At 55.9% G+C, this 18,415-nt stretch overlaps 2 protein-coding genes across 11 annotated transcripts in view; both read left to right on the forward strand.

The window, feature by feature from the left end:
- Positions 1–18,415, forward strand: part of TRIM72 (tripartite motif containing 72) — a 19,147-nt gene continuing 732 nt past the window's right edge. The window contains exons 1-7 of one of the 3 annotated variants that reach the window (XM_043548997.1): positions 1–212; positions 3,296–3,689; positions 4,007–4,102; positions 4,643–4,873; positions 6,750–6,772; positions 8,304–8,422; positions 9,260–11,396. In XM_043548997.1, coding sequence (XP_043404932.1) covers positions 3,315–3,689; positions 4,007–4,102; positions 4,643–4,873; positions 6,750–6,772; positions 8,304–8,422; positions 9,260–9,831 — 1,416 coding nt within the window. In that variant the 5' untranslated portion in view covers positions 1–212; positions 3,296–3,314 and the 3' untranslated portion in view covers positions 9,832–11,396. Of the gene's footprint in view, positions 213–1,180; positions 1,304–3,295; positions 3,690–4,006; positions 4,103–4,642; positions 4,874–6,749; positions 6,773–8,303; positions 8,423–9,259; positions 11,397–16,111; positions 16,175–18,415 lie in introns of those variants that run through there. The other 2 variants (XM_037899000.2, XR_006291645.1) reach the window with 2 other exon arrangements.
- LOC114022531 (apoptosis-associated speck-like protein containing a CARD) overlaps positions 14,047–18,415 on the forward strand; it is a 27,987-nt gene continuing 23,618 nt past the window's right edge. For 6 of the 8 annotated variants that reach the window (XR_006291650.1, XR_006291652.1, XM_043549009.1 and 3 more), the window contains exon 1: positions 14,047–14,386. Coding sequence is in view for 6 of the 8 variants with exons in the window: in XM_043549009.1 (XP_043404944.1) it covers positions 14,110–14,386 (277 nt within the window). In the remaining 2 variants the exon portion in view is untranslated. Of the gene's footprint in view, positions 14,387–15,582; positions 15,643–16,114; positions 16,196–18,415 lie in introns of all 8 variants that reach the window. The other 2 variants (XM_043549008.1, XM_043549017.1) reach the window with 2 other exon arrangements.

Here is an 18,415-nt window from a genome sequence, read left to right on the forward strand (position 1 = left end):
GCACTAAGAACAGCTGAGCCAGCGGGTGACTGCAGTGAGCAGTGTTCTGAATAAATTATACGGCGCCACTCTAGATGACTAGCAATATTCAAACGTTAAATCTGGGAGTACAAATCCAGAGAAGATGCGGAAGCTGTGTGAACTCGTCCTGAGCTGGAACAGGGACTGCAGGGTGGCTCTACCAGGCGCTGGAGGACAGCCACAAAAACCAGGTGAAAGAGTTTTAGGGGAGATAGATGCAGGCTGTCAGAGGGGCTGCATCCAGGGTCATTACAGGGAGCTCAGGACTCCAGGTCTGATCCTTTCGTCCTCGCCAGTCTGCACTAGGGCTCAGACAGCCCCATCAATTCCTCACCGAGGCCCCGCCCTAAGACCTCACTTAGTCATGGAGACGCATTCAAAGCTCCTGCTTCCCCTTGGCCTCAGTTGCACTGTCCTTTGGGGGAAGAGGTGGAGCAGGGGGCAGGGCCTGGGGGAGAGGCGGGGCGGGCAGGGGGCGGGGCCTCAGGGGAACAGGTGGGGCAGGGGGATGTTCCAGCACTCCTGCTGTAGTGTCCGGTTTTTAGAAATTAGAAAGTGGGCAACCCTACACCCAAGTACAGACAGCTCCATTCACCCCCACCACTCCTGCGCTGATCTCAGGGTGTCCACCAAAGCTCACACACCAGGCACGGTCAGCAGCTGCCATGACTCTGCAATATCTTGGTTGGGAAATCCGATCGTGGCAGCTGGCTGGGCTGAGCTGGACTGCTAGATCCGCCCCACTCCAAATCACAGCTGATCCATGCCCCCAGAGCCAGAAGGCATGAGGGTCCCCAGGTGTCTGGAACAGCAGTGCAGGGTGCTCCCCCATAGCCCCTGGTTCCCAGGGGGAAGGGAATGGAATGGAGAATGGGACCCAGGCATCCTGGATGACAGTTTAGCACACCCAGGCCCTGGGGTGCAGGGGAAGACCGGGATGCAGAATGGGACCCAGGCATCCGGACGGGCAGTGCAGGGCGCTCGCCCTTAGCAGAGAGACTGTGCTGGGGAATGAGAGCCATGCCAACAGCTGCCTGAGCCAGTCACCTGTCACCCTTCCCTCCCCCTCCTGCTCTGCAGACAAAAACTGGCCAGTGTCCTGTGCTTCCCAGAACAGCAGCCGGTTATTGATCTATATATAGAGGTGGGGAGGGGCTGTGGGGCAGTCGCGCTGCGGCTGAGCCCATCCCAGCAGTCAGCTGCTCCTCGGTGCCCATCCGATCTCTGCACCTCATCGCACTCCAGCCAGACCCTGCTCCCCAATCCGTCTCCTCCGATCTCAGTAAGACGCTGCTTTCTTTCTCTCCCACCCGGAGCGGAGGCTGTGGGTATATTTCAGTGCCCCTTGGGCTGGATGCAGCCTAATGCGACCGGGGTGCCAGGGTCCAGGCTTAGAGGGGGTTGGGAAAACTTGAAGGGAGGCATCGTCTTTCTAAACGGCGTAGAACGGGGCAGGCTGCGTGGGCAAGGCCAGAGGATCTGACGGGGACATGGGCTCAGCCGCTGCCTTCTAGGAGAGCACCGGGGTTTAGCTGGCGCAAGCTGGAGTTACTTAGCTCTGGGCAGGGATCAGAAATACTCAGAGTGAGGCCTCTGTCTGCGTCCGTCTGTCCATGTCCGTCTGCCGTGAGTCTGTCTCCATGTCTCATGTCTTTTTTTCTCCTCTCTCCTGCGCGTCGTTTTAACCCCATGGTGCTGACATTGAGCCCGGATGGTAACGGCGGGACAGCTTGTATGCGGGAAGAGCATGTGGCAGGGAAAGAGGGGGGCAGGCCAGAGAAAGGAGCTGGCTGGGGAGGGGGCTGGTTATTTAACCCAAATCTCTCTGGGCAGAGGCTAAAAATGTTCCTCAGTGTCTGTCTGTCTCTCTCTCTCTCTCTCTCTCTCTCTCTCTGTGTTAGTATCTCTTCTCTTCTGCCTGTGCGTCTGTCTCACTCCCTTCCCCCCGCCCCCGCCGTGTCCGATGCATGGAGAAGCCATCCAGGCCCCCTTTGCTGCGTGTCAGGCCCCTCCGGAATGGGTCTCGCCCATCTCTACCCATTGGGGATCAGTCTATTCCCTCCCTTCTGCTTCACCCCGTCCCAGCGCCCCTCTAGCCCCTTATTCCCAGCCGCAATGTGGGCCTGTGGGGCAGGACATGGGGAAAGCCAGGCTGGCCTAACCCCCTCATCCCACTCGGGAAATGGCCTGTATTGGTCCTCAGACGTGGTCCTGACATTGGCACGCAGCATGGTCTGGGGAGGGCTCAGGCCTGCAGGCTGCTCCCCATCATAGCAACAGCAAAGCATGAGATTCATAGACTCCAGACGGGACCATCGAGTCTGAACCCCTGGATAACACAGGCCAGAGAACTGCCCATATGTAACCCCCCACACACACATGTGCTGCAGCTTCAGCCAGCTACTTCTTGTCCTACCTGCACTCCATCACAACAGGACAATGACTGCAACACAATGCACCTCACTGCACCAAAACACCATGCAATGCAGTGCCAATCCCTGCACGTGGAATTCCGTGCGGTAAATACGTTGTGCTTAACGAGACGACAGGGCAATGCCCGGCCACGCACGGCACGCTGCAGCAGAGGGAACAGAATGCCATGCACACTCGCGGCCACACAGCACACAGCTCCAAAGCCGTAAATCCCGTGCAATTCACTGCCACGCCTGGGTGCCGTGGAATACGCTGTAGAAAAACAGCGTCAAGACAAAAAAAACAGGGCTGTGCAACACAGTCAGACACGGCTCCCAGGGAGAGGCAGCGATCCACAGGTGGAGAATCTGCCGGCCCCAGAGCTCGGCTCCCATTGCGATATCCGTTCCAAGCCAGCTATTTATAGGTATTTGGTCACCCTGCAGCCATGGGCCCAGCAGATACCACGCAGGGTTAACATTCCTCCAGTAGGTCAGGCTGCATAGGCCAGACACAGGCAGAGGCAGCCCAGGGGGGAGGAAATGACTACTTTATCCCAAGCCCGGGTGAGGGGGCAGGGAATGGGACTTGGTGCCTCTAGGGGGCTTTGAATCATAGAATACCAGGGTGGGAAGGGACCTCAGGAGGTCATCTAGTCCAACCCCCTGCTCAAAGCAGGGCCAATCCCCAATTTTTGCCCCAGATCCCCAATGGCCCCCTCAAGGATTGAACTCACAACCCTGGGTTTAGCAGGCCAATGCTCAAACCAATGAGCTATCCCTCCCCCCTTTGGCTCCAGGACTGGCTGGCTCAGGGGGTGGGAATGGGATACATGAGTTACCTTCTGTCCCCTCTCTGCCAGCCCGCCCCACCGCCCAGCCATGTCGAACTCCAAGCAGCTCCTGATGCAGGGCATGCACCAGGACCTGAGCTGCCCCAGCTGCCTGAAGCTGTTCAAGGCCCCCGTGACGGCTGAGTGCGGCCACACCTTCTGCCTGGAGTGCCTGTCCCGGGCTGCGGTCTGCCCCACCTGCCAGGCCCCCACCAAGGTGGAGCAGCTGCGCATCAACCAGCAGATGGAGCACCTGGTGCAGTGCTTTCGGCAGGTGCCCCACGACCACTGCGAGGAGCACATGGACCCCCTGAGCGTCTACTGCGAGCAGGACCAGCAGGTCATCTGCGGGGTGTGCGCCTCGCTGGGCAAGCACAAGGGCCACAACATCATCACGGCCGCCGAGGCCCACCAGAGGATGAAGGTAACACACCCATGGGCCCATCTAACCCGGTATCCTGCCCCCTTGTTCCCCCCATGGATCAGACCCATGGGCCCATCTAGCCTGGTATCCTGCCCCCTTGTTCCCCCCATGGATCAGATTCATGGGCCCATCCAGCCCGGTATCCCGCCCCCTCCCTGCCACCCTGGATCAGACCTATGGGCCCATCTAGCCCGGTATCCTGCCCCCTTGTTCCCCCCATGGATCAGATTCATGGGCCCATCCAGCCCGGTGTCCCGCCCTCTCCCTGCCACCCTGGATCAGACCACTCGATTCATCTTTTTCTCTTGCTCTCTCAGAAACAACTTCCCCAGCAGCAAATTCAGCTGCAGGAGGCGCAAGTGCGTAAGGAGAAAACGATCACTCTGCTGAACAGACAGATAGCAGAGGTGGAGGTGAGACAGCAGGGGCCCTCTGTGTGTGTGTGTGTGTGTGTGTGTACACACGTTCAGGAGATTCGGATGAGTGCTGCGGAAGGGGATCTGTGATGTGTCTGAAACAGTGGGTGAATGCATTGTTAGTTCAAAGGGATCCCACTGGCCTACCTGCCAGCACCCTGGAGTTACACACTCTTCTCCTTTCAGTGAATGTCAGACAAGCTACTCCCAATAGTTAAGTCCTCACTAGAGACCCTACAATAACAAAGCAGTGTGTGCAACCCAAGTGTCCATGAGAAATTCACAGCAACAAACCATGTGTAGCCCTAGCAATGTCAGGAGACCCTACAGTAACAAAGCAATCTGTGCATCCTCCATGTTCATGAAGCCAAATGCGGGGAGGAGGTTGCTGGGGGGCTCCCACCCCAGGGATGGGAGCAGATCCAGGAGGGGAAGTGCTATTGGGGGTAGTTACAGGGGGGCTCTGACCCCAGGAGGGATCGGGGCAATAGTGGGGGCGTGACAAGGCAGTGACCGTCCATCCCTCCCCGGTTGCAGGACACGGTGGTGCGGTTCAAGCAGCAGGTGTCGGAGCAGCTGGGGGTGATACGCACCTACCTGGAGGTGCTGGAGGCCTCGCTGGGCCGGGAGGCTGAGCGGGTGCAGAAGCAGGCCACGGCCGTGCTGCAGGGTGAGCACAAGACCATGGGCCACTACCTAGACCAGCTCAAGCAGATGGAGGCCGTGCTGGGCGAGGTGCAGGAGGAGAGCCAGACCGAGTTCCTGAGGGTGAGGAGGGACACCCCACCCCTGCTTCTATCTGTCTGGGACCCCACTCCCGTCTCTGTCTGTGACTCCATCTGCAGCGTCTGTCAGTCTGTGACCCCCTAGCCGCTGTCTCTGGCTGTCTCTGTGACCCCACCCCTGTCTTCCTCTGTCTGTGACTCATAGAATCATAGAAGATTAGGGTTGGAAGGGACCTCAGGAGGTCACCTAGTCCAACCCCCTGCTCAAAGCAGGACCAATCCCCAACTCAATCATCCCAGCCAGGACTTTGTCAAGCCTGACCTTAAAAACTTCAAAGGAAGGAGATTCCACCACCTCCCTAGGTAACCCATTCCAGTGCTTCACACCCTCCTAGTGACCCCCACCCCAGGCTTGTCTGTCTGTCTGGGACCCCACCTCCTGTGTCTGTAACACTGCCCTCTGTGTCTGTCTGTAACCCCTGTCACTGGGACCCCACCCCTGTCTTCCTGTGTATGTCTGTGACCCCCCCCCCCAACCTCTTGTGTCTCTGTCTCTGTGATCCCACCCCTCCCTCTATTTGTCTGTGACCCCGCTCCCTGTGTGTCTGTCTGTCTGTGACTCCTCCCTCTGTTTCTGTCTGTCTGTTACCACCTGACTAAGGTGGAGGAAGGAAAAAGCCCCACAAGGGAGGTGGGTGACACCTGGCACCTTAGTTTCACATCCCAGCTGGTGTTCAGGATTTAGCCAGCAGAGGTGACAATGTCATCTGGGTCCCTCTGTCTGGCCAGAACCTCCCTCAGGATCAGGACAGGATGGTGATACAGCGGACCCCTGGGTCGCAGCAGATGATGTAGGTGGCAACCATGATGGGGAAACTTGGTCCTTCCTTCTAGGCCACCCATCCCCTGTTTTGACACCACCACCACCCCACCAGATGGGAGCGGTGGGTGGAACAGCCCCTCCCTTCATTATTCTGGCCTCCAGTTAGGCCTAATTTCCAAGCCACCAATTTTGGTTCATTGATTTCCAATTCCTTTCTCCTCTTGTTTACCAGGTGTGACCTGAACCACGCCCTTGATGGGCCAGCGTGGGGGTGGTCAGCAGATTTGAATGCAATCTGTCTTTTGTGTTTTCTAAACTATTTTCTATCCGCCTTTGCACTGGACTGTTGTTACCTGGGAAAATTCAGGCTTGGTCCACACTAGCAATTTATGCCGATGTAACTGTGTCCTTCAGTGGTGTGGAAAATCCACACCCTGAGCCACGCAGTTATACCACATAAAGTCCTGGTGTAGACAGCGCTCTGCTGATGGGAGAGCTTCTCCCATCTAGATAGCTACACCTCTCGGGGAGGTGGATTGCCTACGCCGATGGGAGACGCCCTCCCCTCTGGGTAGATAGCGTCGTCACTCAAGCACGACGGTGGTGCAGCCTTTTAAGTGTAGACAAGCCCTTAGAGTCCAGGGCTCTGCACCACACTCCTTGTGTCTGTCTGTGACCCTGCCCTCCCCGCAACATCCCTTTGTCTGTCTGTCTGTGACCCCTCCCAACGTCTCTGTGTCTGTCTGCCACCCCCCAACCCCAACATCCCTGTGTCTGTCTGTCTTTTGTGACCCCAAACATCCCTGTGTCTCTGTCCCCCTTACATATGCACCAGGTCCCTGTGTCTGTTCCCCTCCTCAACACACGCACGCTCCTCTGGGTCTGGGCGTGACCCCCGCCCACACATGCACTTCCCCGACCCACAGCTCTCTGTGTCTGTCAGACCCACCCCCGACTCTGTCTGTCTTTTTAACGTGATGCCGTCGCCTCTGTGGTTCACGGGGGCTGGGTTAGAAGTGGGGTGGGTGGGTGGGCTGGGAATGGGGAGATGCTGTGGGCCAGGTGCTAATCTTCACCTTCGTCTTCCTCTCCACAGAAATACTGCCTGGTGGCCAGCAGGTGAGCGCTCCCACTCCTCTGCTGCTCTCCTTCATCTCCTCCCTCTACCCTGCCCCGCAGTCCGCCCCACAGGGCTGGAGACATGGGACTGGAAGGGCCCTACTGGGTCACCAAGTCCAGTCGCTGCTCTCGCAGCCTCTCCGAAACCCCCTTGTCAGCTCAGCCCGAAACGGATCAAGCTCCATCCTCAAACCAGCTCAGTGCCTGGCCCGCACTGCTGCTGCTGGGAGGCCAATCCAGACCCTCCCTCCTCCGATGGCCAGAAACCTTCTTCTCCTGTCCAGCCTCCCTTGCTTCCTGCCCAGTGTGTCCCCACGTCCTCTGGTGCCAGCATCGCTTACAGCTCTGCTCCCTCTCGCGACGTGTCAGTAGGGAGCGATCAGACCCCCTCAGCCAGTATTTCGCCAGGCTAAGCCAGCCAAGTGCATCCAGTCTCCTCTCCTCCCGTCGGCCCTGCAGGCCCCCCATTGCCCGTCGCTGCACCTGATCCACTCTGGCTTCATCTTGCTTGAACATGGATGCCTGGAATTGGAAACCGCATTCTAGACACACTTGCCCACAACCGTCTCCTTGGGAGCCTCTGCCCCAGGCCTTGCTCGCTCACCGGCTTCCTCTCACACGCGTGTGCTCGGGCTCACTCTTCTCACACACCCCCTCCCCTTGCACACGCACTCCTGGCCATACTCAGGCCTTCTTGCACACTCATCCTTTTCCCCGCCTTCCCTTTGCACACTAGCTCATCCCTTGCCCCCTGCAGTGTCCGTATTTCTGGCACACTCCTTCCCGCCGCACGTTCCCCCTCCCTACAGTGCCTCACATTAGGGTAACACCTCCACGATCCAACCAACATCAGGGCCCCATTATGCCGGGCAGTGCGCAGACCTCACTTGAGATGGAGGCCCCCACTGTGCCAGGAGCTGCATGACCCCCCAACCAACACCGGGGGGCGCCGTTGTGCCAGGTGCTGCACAAACCCCCCAACCAAGATCAAGGCCCCCTTTGTGTCAGGTGCTGCATAGACTTCCTCCTCCCCCCCGCCAACCAAAATCGGGGGCCCTGCTTATGGCAGGTGCTGCTCAGACACTCAGTGATCTCACATGCTAGGCAAAGAAGGGATTATTAGCCCCATTTACAGATGGGAAAACTGAGGCCCAGAGCAATTCAGTGACTTGCATGAGTGGGTTTGTGGCAGCACTAGGAATTGAACCCAAGTGTCCTGAGATCCAGGCCAGTGTCTTAACCATGAGGCCAGCCTGCCTCTCCTATTGCACAAATCCAGAGTGCCTCTCTTACTGTGTGCTCCAACCAGGTCTGCTCCCACCCCTCCCCTTGCACACGAGCCTCACACACCCAGGTCTCGGGAAGACAACATTCCCTGCCAGATGAATGGATCCAAGAACAGAGTCACACAGTCTTGACCTCCCCATTGCTTCTTATCCTCCCACTCTGACCTCCATACACCGCCCGCCCATCCCTCCTGGTTCCCATCCCTGGGCACATGGCCCCCTGACTGGCTCTTCCTTCCCCGCAGGCTGCAGAAGATTCTGGGAGAGTCCCCGCCGGTTGCCCGGATGGACATCCAGCTGCCGATCATCACAGATGATTTCAAGTTCCAGGTGTGGAGGAAGATGTTCCGCTCACTGATGCCAGGTAGGGCACCTGCAGGAGATGGATCAGTAGGGGGTGCTCTGTCATTGCTGGCCCCACTGCCCCAGTGCAGCGCTAGGGGGCGCTGTGCTGCAGAGAGCAGGTTGGTGGCTCAGTAGGGGGCGCTCTCCCCTGGCTGTCAGGGCTGGCTCCAGGGCCCCAGCACAGTGCATGTGGGAGCTGTGCTGCATTTCAAATGAGACTTCATACCAACGCTCTGTCCATTCATGGTTTTTAAATGTCCCTGGCATTTTTCCAAGAGTCAGCGAGTTAACCCAATGTCCTGGCAAAATCCCAGCTGTGGTGACTCCATTTTGTCCTCTAAATTCTACCTTCACTTTCAGTGCAGGATTGCAGTACAGCTGCTAAACAACCCCCTGTGCCCCATCCCAGAGGTAGCTGCATCTCAGCACCCCTGTATAAACAGCCCTCCCGCCCCAGAGGTAGCTGCATCTCAGCATCGGGTGAGGGATCCCTGTATATATCCAAGGACATATTTGATTCTCATTTACCCTGCACAGCAATCACCAGTTGTGCCAGGTGCTAAACGGACCCTGAGTGACGTGATCAGCTCAACAGACCCGTGGCAGAGCCGGGAATAGAACCCAGGAGTCCAGGGCCCAGTGCAGTGCTCTATTCACTAGGCCCCAGTGTGCTGGACACCCTCTGACCCCAACTGAGATTCTGGCCTCCCTTGAGGGGGATGCTTGGGGTGCTGTGTGGGAAAGAAGAATTAGGAAAAATGGGGATGGTGGGAGGTGACAAGGGGTGGAATTTTGGGCCAACTTTCCAGGATCCCACGTGGTGCCCCATTCCTTTCTCCCTCTCCCCTCCCAACAGCTCTGGAGAACCTGACCTTTGACCCAGACACGGCCCACCCCAACCTGGTGGTGTCAGAGGATGGCAAGCGGGTGGAGTGCGTGGAACACAAGCAGCCGGTGAGCTCTGATGACCCGGGCCGCTTCGACAAGTCCAACTGTGTGGTGAGCCGCCAGAGCTTCTCCAGTGGCGAGCACTACTGGGAGGTGACAGTGGGTGACAAGCCGCGCTGGGCGCTGGGCATCATCTCGGCCGACACGGGGCGAAAGGGTCGGCTCCAGGCCCTGCCCTCCAGCGGCTTCTGGCTGGTGGGCTGCAAGGAAGGCAAGAACTACGAGGCCCACGTGGAGCACAAGGAGCCGCGGCTGCTGCGGGTGGAGACCAAGCCGAGCCGGATTGGGCTGTATCTCAGCTTCGAGGACGGGATGCTGGGGTTCTACGACGCCAGCGACGAGGACAACCTGGCGCAGCTCTTCGCCTTCCACACGCGCTTCACCACCACCGTCTACCCCTTCTTCGACGTCTGCTGGCATGACAAGGGCAAGAACAGCCAGCCGCTGGTCATCTACGCGCCAGAGCCGGAGGCCTCCTAACAGCGCCCCGCAGAGCCGGAGGTGCTGTAGCCACGCCTAGCCTCTCCCCACGGAGCCGGGAGTGCCATAACCATGTTGCCAAAGGTGCTGTAGCCACGCCCAACTATGCTCTATGCTTCCAGATGTGCCACAGCCATGCCCAACCTTGACCCAAGATGCCAGAGCAGGAGGTGCCACAACCACACCCAACCATACCCCACATCACCAGAAGAGCCATGACCACGCCCAGCCGGCCCTACTTCACCAGCTGTGCCATAACCTCACCCCACATCATCAGGCCACACCCAACCATGCCCATGTCGCCAAGTGAGCCGCAGGCACTCCCAACCATGTCACCTGGTCTGGCGGTGCTGAAACCGCGCCCAGCCACACCCCAGAGAAGCCGTGCCCTGCCACGCCTCGCTATGCCTGACATCACCAGAGCAGGAGGTGCCTCAACCATGGCCAACGTCACTGGAAGTTCTATAACTATGTTGTCAGACGCTCTGTAACCACAGCTAACCACATGCTACATCACCAGAAGCTCCGTAACAATGTCTTCTCATGCTACCATCAACAGAAGTCCCATTATCATGGCCCCCCATCACCAGAGGTTCATGCCTCCATTACCAAAAGCATCTCAATCATGCCCAAGCATGTGTCCATTACCAGAGACTCCCTGGCCATGCCCACATAGCTGGAAGTGCCGCAGCCACACCCCATGCCATCACTGCTCCTCCAGACATTCGGAGCCCATGTGGCCCAGCTCCAAGCTCCCTGGGACGGGCAGTGACCCAATATGGTTCCAAGCCTCCGGGATCTGTACAGACAGTGCTGGGATCTGAGCATGTTCGCATCCACCCAGATACGGTCTCCAATAAAACATGGTCGTGTCCCCTCTGCCTCCTGTGTGCACGTGTGTGTCTGGGCTTCTATCTGCCATGTGGCCCCCAAACAATCTGTGAGGGATCAGCTACATCTTTATAAGGGCCCGGACACCTTATTTACTGGGCACTGTACCAGCATTAGTGAATTTATTCTTCTGGCACACACCCATGTGAGTGCATTACAGGAATCTCATTATTATTGGTTGTTATGGTAGCAGTTGGAGGTTGCAACTAAGATCAGCCTAAGATCAGTTGTGCCTGGCGCTGCACAGACCCCGACCAAGATCAGGGCCCCGTTGTTCCTGGTGCTGCACAGACCCCAACCGAAATTAGGGCCCCCAGTGGGTCAGATGTTGCACAGAGTCACAGTGAGAGTCGGTCCCTGCCCTGAAGAGCTTATAGACTGAACAACAAAGGGTGGGAGGGAAAATTATTATTAGGGATCATCACCCACAGCCAAGCAGGGAGGGGTGGGATACTGGCCTAGATGGGCCATGGGTCTGGTCCAGGATAGCAGGGAGATGGGGCATGGGGGTCAATTTTTTGAATTTGCCAAAGTGCCAGTTAGATTTCATCTGAAAATCTAACAAACTAGATTTTCCTATTGGATAAACAGTATTGCCAGTTTAGGGCTGGAATTTAGTTTGGCTCACCCGTTTTTACTGCATCCCGGGAGTACTGGCTTTCTGATTTTAAAGTTGGGTCCTTCTCAGATCTACTTTGACCTTGGTCAGAATGTCTCAAATGAGGACACTGGGTTATCCTTAACCAGCCAACCAGTTTATTAATTCACCATGAATGACCCAGATCTATAATCAACAGTTATCACTTCTTCAGTATTTCTAACACACTTTCTGCACCTAAAGTAATTCTCCAAGGAGTAAAGTTATGTCTCACAGGCTGCACCTTGAGGAGTCTGGCATTTGCTGTTTCTCGTGTTGGCTTTGAAAGGGACTTGTTTAAAGCATCAAAAGCAGGTGCTTAAACATTTTCTGTGAGAGTCTCTTAGTTCAATTGACTTGGGTGTACCAAGGAGGAGAAGCCAAAATACAGTTCCTCAAGGCCTCACTAGAGAGAGTGCAGCCGCAAAAAGGGAACTAGCAGTTACCACTCCAGTCTAGACACTCACTACACAGATGGGAGGGGTTAATCCACACACACACATTCCCAAGAGGTAGTCGCTACTTAGTGCTCAGATTTAATAATTTTATTAAGATAATGTTGAAATAAGAAACGGTACAGAGTTCAAGCATAGAAGTTTCTGGTTGTCAGGGGATAAGGTACAGATTATCAAGGGGTGTAAAATTCGATTTAGGAGCTGGTGGAGCAAGGATTACATAATAATCTGCAATCTCCCCGACTGGGGTAAAAGTTTAATCGGTCAGAGTACAGACATTGGGATATGGGGTAAGTTATCCACATAACGGCTATGTTCAGGTGCGGAGTATAGTGAGTGGATACGATGGTGGGGATGGGTCTACCCTCATTTGGTGGGATTTAATGTTCAGTGGGTTTATGGTTCCAGTTCATACGGTCCGATGGGGAAAGCCTCTCAGTCCCTTTCCCACAGTGTGTGCACAATGTCGTACCGGCCCACTCCTCCTGGTGCTGTCGGTGGGCGGTGATGTGCTCGATGTAGATGTCCCTGGACCATCGGATGGCGTCCGAGACCATAAGGCGCCGCATGAGCCGTGCGTAGCGTCTACTGATCCCACAGATCTGCAGCACACGCTCGTTGCAGGAGTCCCAAGCGCCCAGGGCTCCGATGATCAGGGCGTCCAGCTGCACCTCGTAGCCCTTCGCTCTCAGGGTGTCGGCCAGAGGGGTGTATTTTTCCAGTTTCCGAGCTCGGGCTTCTCGGAAGGCCGGGGTTTCTCCACTGGCGGTTAGGCCAATTTAACGACATCGCTCAGGGATATGGATTTTTCAACCCCCTGAGTGATGTAGCAGGGTCGACCTAACTTTTTAGTGTAGACCTCGCCTGGGCCATAAAAAGAAAGCACAATCTCTGAAATGAAATCTCATGGTTTCCCAAAACTGCTGGTCACCCTGGATAGGAGGAGTGTGTCCACGTTACGGCAGCTTCTTTGTTGGAGTCAGCAACTTCTGACGGGTTTTAGACCCTGTTTCGGGGTTCGATGGAGGTATTTTCTGCTTGGCTGTTGGCTCTCAGATTTTGGATCGCTCGTTCCTTCAATATCCAGTAGATGGCACCAGTGTATAACAAATTTCTTTGCTCCTTTTCTTAGCTGAGGCTTTGTACGTTTCATCAAGGATTAGGAGTCCTTGTGGCACCTTAGAGACGAACACATTCATTTGGGCATAAGCTTTCATGGGCTAAAACCCACTTCATCAGATGCATGGAGTGAAAAATACAACAGGCAGGTATAAATATACAGCACATGAAAAGATGGGAGTTGCCTTACCAAGTGTGTGGGGGGTGGGGTCAGTGCTAATGAGGCCAATTCAATCAGGGTAGATGTGGCCTACTCCCAACAGTTGACAAGAAGATGCGATTATGCCCAGATAAATTTGTTAGTTTCGTTAGCACTCCAAAAAGCAATTTTCCCTCTGTTGGTATTCACCCTTCTTGTCAACTGTTGGGAATAGGCCACGTCTACCCTTACATAAGTGACTAAGACTAGCTTCAAGATTTTATTGGCACACCCCATTTCCTGTTGCTGGAGGAATGGGATGTTCCTCTTTCTTCTGATCTGTAAGTGGGGATTCGGGGGAGGGGGTGTATCTGTGTCGGTATTTGGGTGTGTCTGTGCATAATTGTGCAAGCAAGTCTGTGTGTGTGTGTGACAGTGTCTGAGTACAGTGTGTGTATCTGTCAGTGACTGTCAGTGTGTGTGCGTGTCAGGATGCACGTGTGTCTCTGTGTGCGGTATGTCTGTGGTGTAACTGTGTACGTATCCCTGTGTGTAGTGTTTGTATGTAACTGAGTGTGGTGTGGTGTGTCTGTGTGTTATTCTGTGTGTGCAACTGTCTCTGGGGGGAGGGGGGATGTAACTGTGTCGGGGTGTGGGTGTGTCTCTGTGTGTGTGCATTGTTCTTGCCACTCTTCCTGCCGATTTCCGCCCCTCACCCCAGCTCCGCTTTCCTTCCCAGCCAGGGCACAGATGCCCTTTGCCCTCCCAATCTCCGTGCCCAGGAGTGTTTGAATAACACAAGACAACAGGAGTGAATCTGAGGCTGAGCCCCCTGGTGCCCCCCATAGGAGCAAAACCCCTGACCCCACAAAAGGGCCACAAAAATCGGGAGCCAGATCAAAACTGTTAATCTTCCAACTGAGCACAGCCCAGTGTCACCGAAGAGAAGAGGGTGGGCCGGATGACGGGTGGAAGTGGTAAAATTTTGTTTCACTTTCCCTTTTTGGGACACTGCTGTCTCGGGGGAAAGAGCCAGCATGGGAAAGACCCTGAGAGACCACCTGTTCGACACCATTAGAGAGCTGGGCAAGTCGGGCTTGAAGACGTTTAAAGACAAGCTGAACAATTTCCAGCCCAAGGAAGGTTATAACCCCATCAGATGGGGAGAGCTGGAAAACGCAGACGCTGTAGAAATCACTCGCCTGCTCGTCAGCTACTACAAGGAGGATTACGCGGTGGAGGTGGCCGGGAAGGTGCTGGAGGACATGGACGAGAAGAAGCTGGCACACAACCTGTTCCAGGCCACAGGGAAGGGTGAGTGAGGGGCTCTCAAGGGGGGGATCGCCCCCTCCCTAAGGGGGATCTTGTCTTGATGGGTCTCCACGTACAGGAACTGCCTGCTTATCGGCCTGCCAAGCAGAAAAATGAGCAATGCTGCTGGCTTCCTTGGCACAGCCCCCGCAAGGGCAGAATTGTGCAGCCCCTTCTCAGGCCAGACTGCCACTGGGTATCACAGATCCAAAGGGCTTGAGACCAGAGGGGAAAGTGGGCTGGTACGGTGTACCGGTAAAAAATGGCCGCCGGTACAGGCCCGTACACAGCGGATGTTAAAGCCCAAGGCCGCCAAGGGTGGGGGCAGCGATGTGGGAGGGGGGAGGGGGCAAACAGGGCAGCTTCCCTGGGGCCCAGCAATTTAATAGGGCCCAGGGCTCCCGGCCACCAACGCTGCTATCATGGCAGCAGCCAGGGCCCCAGGCCCTTTAAATCCCCGGGCAGCACCGACCAGGCAGCACTGAAGAGCTGGCTGGGGGAGGCTGACCCCCAGTCCCGCCCCTTCTGCCCGAGACCCTGCCCCTTCTGGAGCCAGGCCCTCGTACCAGAAACACCTTTCAATTACTTTCACCCCTGGTTTAGACACCTAACTTCCTGTTCTAGGTCCACAAAGGGAGTTAGGGTCTTCCACTGTATCACAGAGGCAACTCGATCCAGACAGGGCCAGGCCAGTAGTTGACGGTTCGCTTGTACCAGCCCAGCCCCCATCTCTTCCTTTTCCTTTCCCAAACGGGAAATGAACCCCCCAACACCCAGTGGGGATCATGGCTCCACAGTGGGGAATTGTGTGTGGGGGGGTGAGAGACAGAGAGGGAAAGATCTGTTCATATGGAGATAGGAAAAGATAGGGGTGTTGGAAAGGAAGAGAAGGAGGGATGGGAGATAAATAGATGGATGTGGAGTTGCTCACACCTGGAGGGAGGAGTCCTGGATCCAAGAAATGGTTATTTTTCTTGCTTCATCAGTCCAACAGGGAACCAAACATTCTCCTTTCTATGGGGGAGTTTTTTTCTGTTCCTCTTCCCCGCCCTGATTCCTCATGGCAACATTGCCCGACTCAGCTATGGGTCACCCCAAACCTTCTCCTGCCGGCTCCCAAATCCCCGTCCCTGTGGGGAAATGGCTCGCTTGGGGTGCACCCTTGAGAGACGAACCTCTCTCCTCCTTCTCTGCTGCAGCTACAGGTGGTGCCCAGCAGACCCCAGCTCCGACCAGCAGCACCCGAACCAGAGTCACAGGTGGGTTGACATTTGTCCAGCTGTGTCGGGGATGGGACAGTAACACGGTTTTTTGGTCATGTTCAAGACCTCCCACGCCACCCCAGTGCATTACGTAATTTATGGAGTGCCCTAAAATTCCTCTGGGTTCACTGCACTGCTGTCCACGAGCTCCCTGCTGCCGTAGAAAGCTGAGATTGTGCTATGGGGAACTGGCCACAGACTGAGGGGTTTCTCCTGGGGAAAGGAGGGATCTCGGCAGTGAGGGAGGCGGGCAGTGTGGGGAGGGCAGGCTGGAATGGGAGGATGGGGGAGTGATCTGGGCAGCAGGGGAGGCGGGTGGCATGGGGCATGCAGGCTGGGGGTGTGGGGGGGAATCCAACAGGTAGCCAGGTGATGTGGAGAGCGTCAGGCGGGATCCCAGCAGGGATGAAGGAGGGGCAGAGGCTGCTCCGATTCCTTTCTGAGTGAGCTCCCTGTTGTCTCCAAGCAGGTATAGCTGCCCCCATGCCCAGGGAACACAGGCCAGACTCGTCCAGGGCTGGAGACTCAAGTAGGGTGACCAGACGTCCGGGTTTTCCTGCACATTGCCTTTGAGGCTCCTTCCTCTGTCCGGGCAGATTTTTCAGATAACAGGAAATGTCCAGGTGTTTTGCCGAGCAGACATTGGAGCACAGCAAGAGCCCCAGGTGGGCCACTTCCTGACTGGTCCCATCCCTGCATCTGCAGCTGATTGGTGCAACCACAGCTGCCCGATTCTGCCCACCCAGGCCCCGGCTCCCAGCCCCGGGGAGCGGGGTCCCGCAGGGAGGTGCAATCTGGTGGCTTTCGCTGCATGCTGGACTTGCGCCCGCCGTCCTTCCCCATGACAGGGAGCAACACTGCCCACCCCCCGCAGTGAGTACCCTCACTGCAGGTGCCCCCTCCAGTACCCCCAACCTGTCCCCCCTCCACCTTCCTCCCTCAGTTCCCCTTTTTGAAAACTTGACACACAGTAACCCTTGACTCAGGTCAGCCCTGAGGCCCGACACAGGCCCCCCGACCACACTCAGCGCTTTGGCCCCCCAGCTTCTGATGTCAGGGGAGGCGCTGCCACCCAGCCCAGCCTTCCGCAGCCAGCGGGTGGCGGCTGTTTTGAAGCTGCTTATTCAGCTCACTCATCGTAGGCTCCCCGGTCTTGTCGAGCCACAGCTGGGTTAACTCTGGCCTCTGCTGTGTAGACGGCCGAATGGTTCCTACTAACCCCGTTCGCTAGCGCTCCAGTTCCCAGCATGGTTACGCTACTGTCCACATAGCGACTGGAACTGGGTTGGAGCAGGCTCCAGCTTACACTGCGTTTCTCTTTACAACTGAGATCAGAATCCAGCCCTCACACCCACTGGCCTCAGCGGGATCACTGTGGATTTACACTGGGGTCACCGGGATCACAATCGATTTTCTGGGAGTGTCTCATAATAACAATAATATCTTTTATAATAATAACAGTTGTGCATGTAATAGATTGTGTGTATATCTACATAAATACCCAACGAACGTGTCACCCCAGCACAGCTAGACGGAGAGAGGGGTGTGTATGGGGATAGACCCATGGATGGATAGTTGTGTAGGAGGATAGAGGGAGGGATGTGTATGGAGATAGATGGGTGGGTGGATGGGGGCTTTTGAAAATACTGGCGTGATTTAGGAATCCCACTGATTTTCAACAGGATGTTTACTCAGAAGTCTTTTTCATGCTTTAAAAAATGACACCCCTGTCGTGGATCCACAGGATCGGTGCTATGGCCCTCACTTTGGAACAGTCTCTGGGAGGAGCTGTTCAGTGAGCCAGACCCCACAGAGGTCAGAGAATCATAGAATATCAGGGTTGGAAGGGACCTCAGGAGGTCATCTCGTCCAACCCCTTGCTCAAAGCAGGACCAATCCCCAACTCAATCATCCCAGCCAGGGTTTTGTCAAGTCTGACCTTAAAAAATTCAAAGGAAGGAGATTCCACCACCTCCCTAGGTAACGCATTCCAGTGCTTCTCCGCCCTCCTAGTGAAAAAGTTTTTCCTAATATCCAACCTAACACCCCCCCCCCCCTTGCAACTTGAGACCATTACTCCTTGTTCTGTCATCTGGTACCACTGAGAACAGTCTAAATCCAGGGCGAGCCACCATGTGGCTTCACCGCCTCCATAGACTGGACCTCTGGTCGTTCAGCACCACAAGCTCCATTCAGTCGGTCCCACTGAGATGGACCCCTGAGGGAGACTTGTACAGTATTAGGGAGCAATGCACCCCACCCCAGCACCTGCAGTGACACTCAGCCAGCCTTGTCACAGTAGGGTTGACTAGTCAGCTGGGGTACAGCCTAGGAAGTCCTTGGTTAGCACAGAGAAATGAAGGTTGACGCATAGGCCCTTCTGGGTAGCCAGAGCCCAGCCAAGCTGTAATGAACCCTCATTGTTCAAGCTCTGTCTGTCCCTGCGTCTGATCTCCTTTGTCAGACTCCAAGCGGTGCCCCCGACTGCTTCCCGCAGCCCACATTTAACTTCCTCCTCGCTCTTCCCCCCGACCCAGTCCTCTGTTCCCAAGCTGGGGAGATACAGCTCAGCCCCTCGCCGTGGAGATGCAGGAAGTCCATATCTCTCTGGGTCATTGATAGCCAGGTTTCAATGTCCCTGGGATTGGATCTGCCACTGTCTTCTGAAGAGCTGCATTCATGTGGGACCTAAGGCCCCAGCCAGCGAGGCACCATTCACACCTGGATCTGAGCCTTCCCCGAGAGCAAACTGTCCCTTTTCACCCACTAG

Source organism: Chelonia mydas, chromosome 6, assembly GCF_015237465.2.
Source record: "Chelonia mydas isolate rCheMyd1 chromosome 6, rCheMyd1.pri.v2, whole genome shotgun sequence".
NCBI lineage: Eukaryota > Metazoa > Chordata > Testudines > Cheloniidae > Chelonia > Chelonia mydas.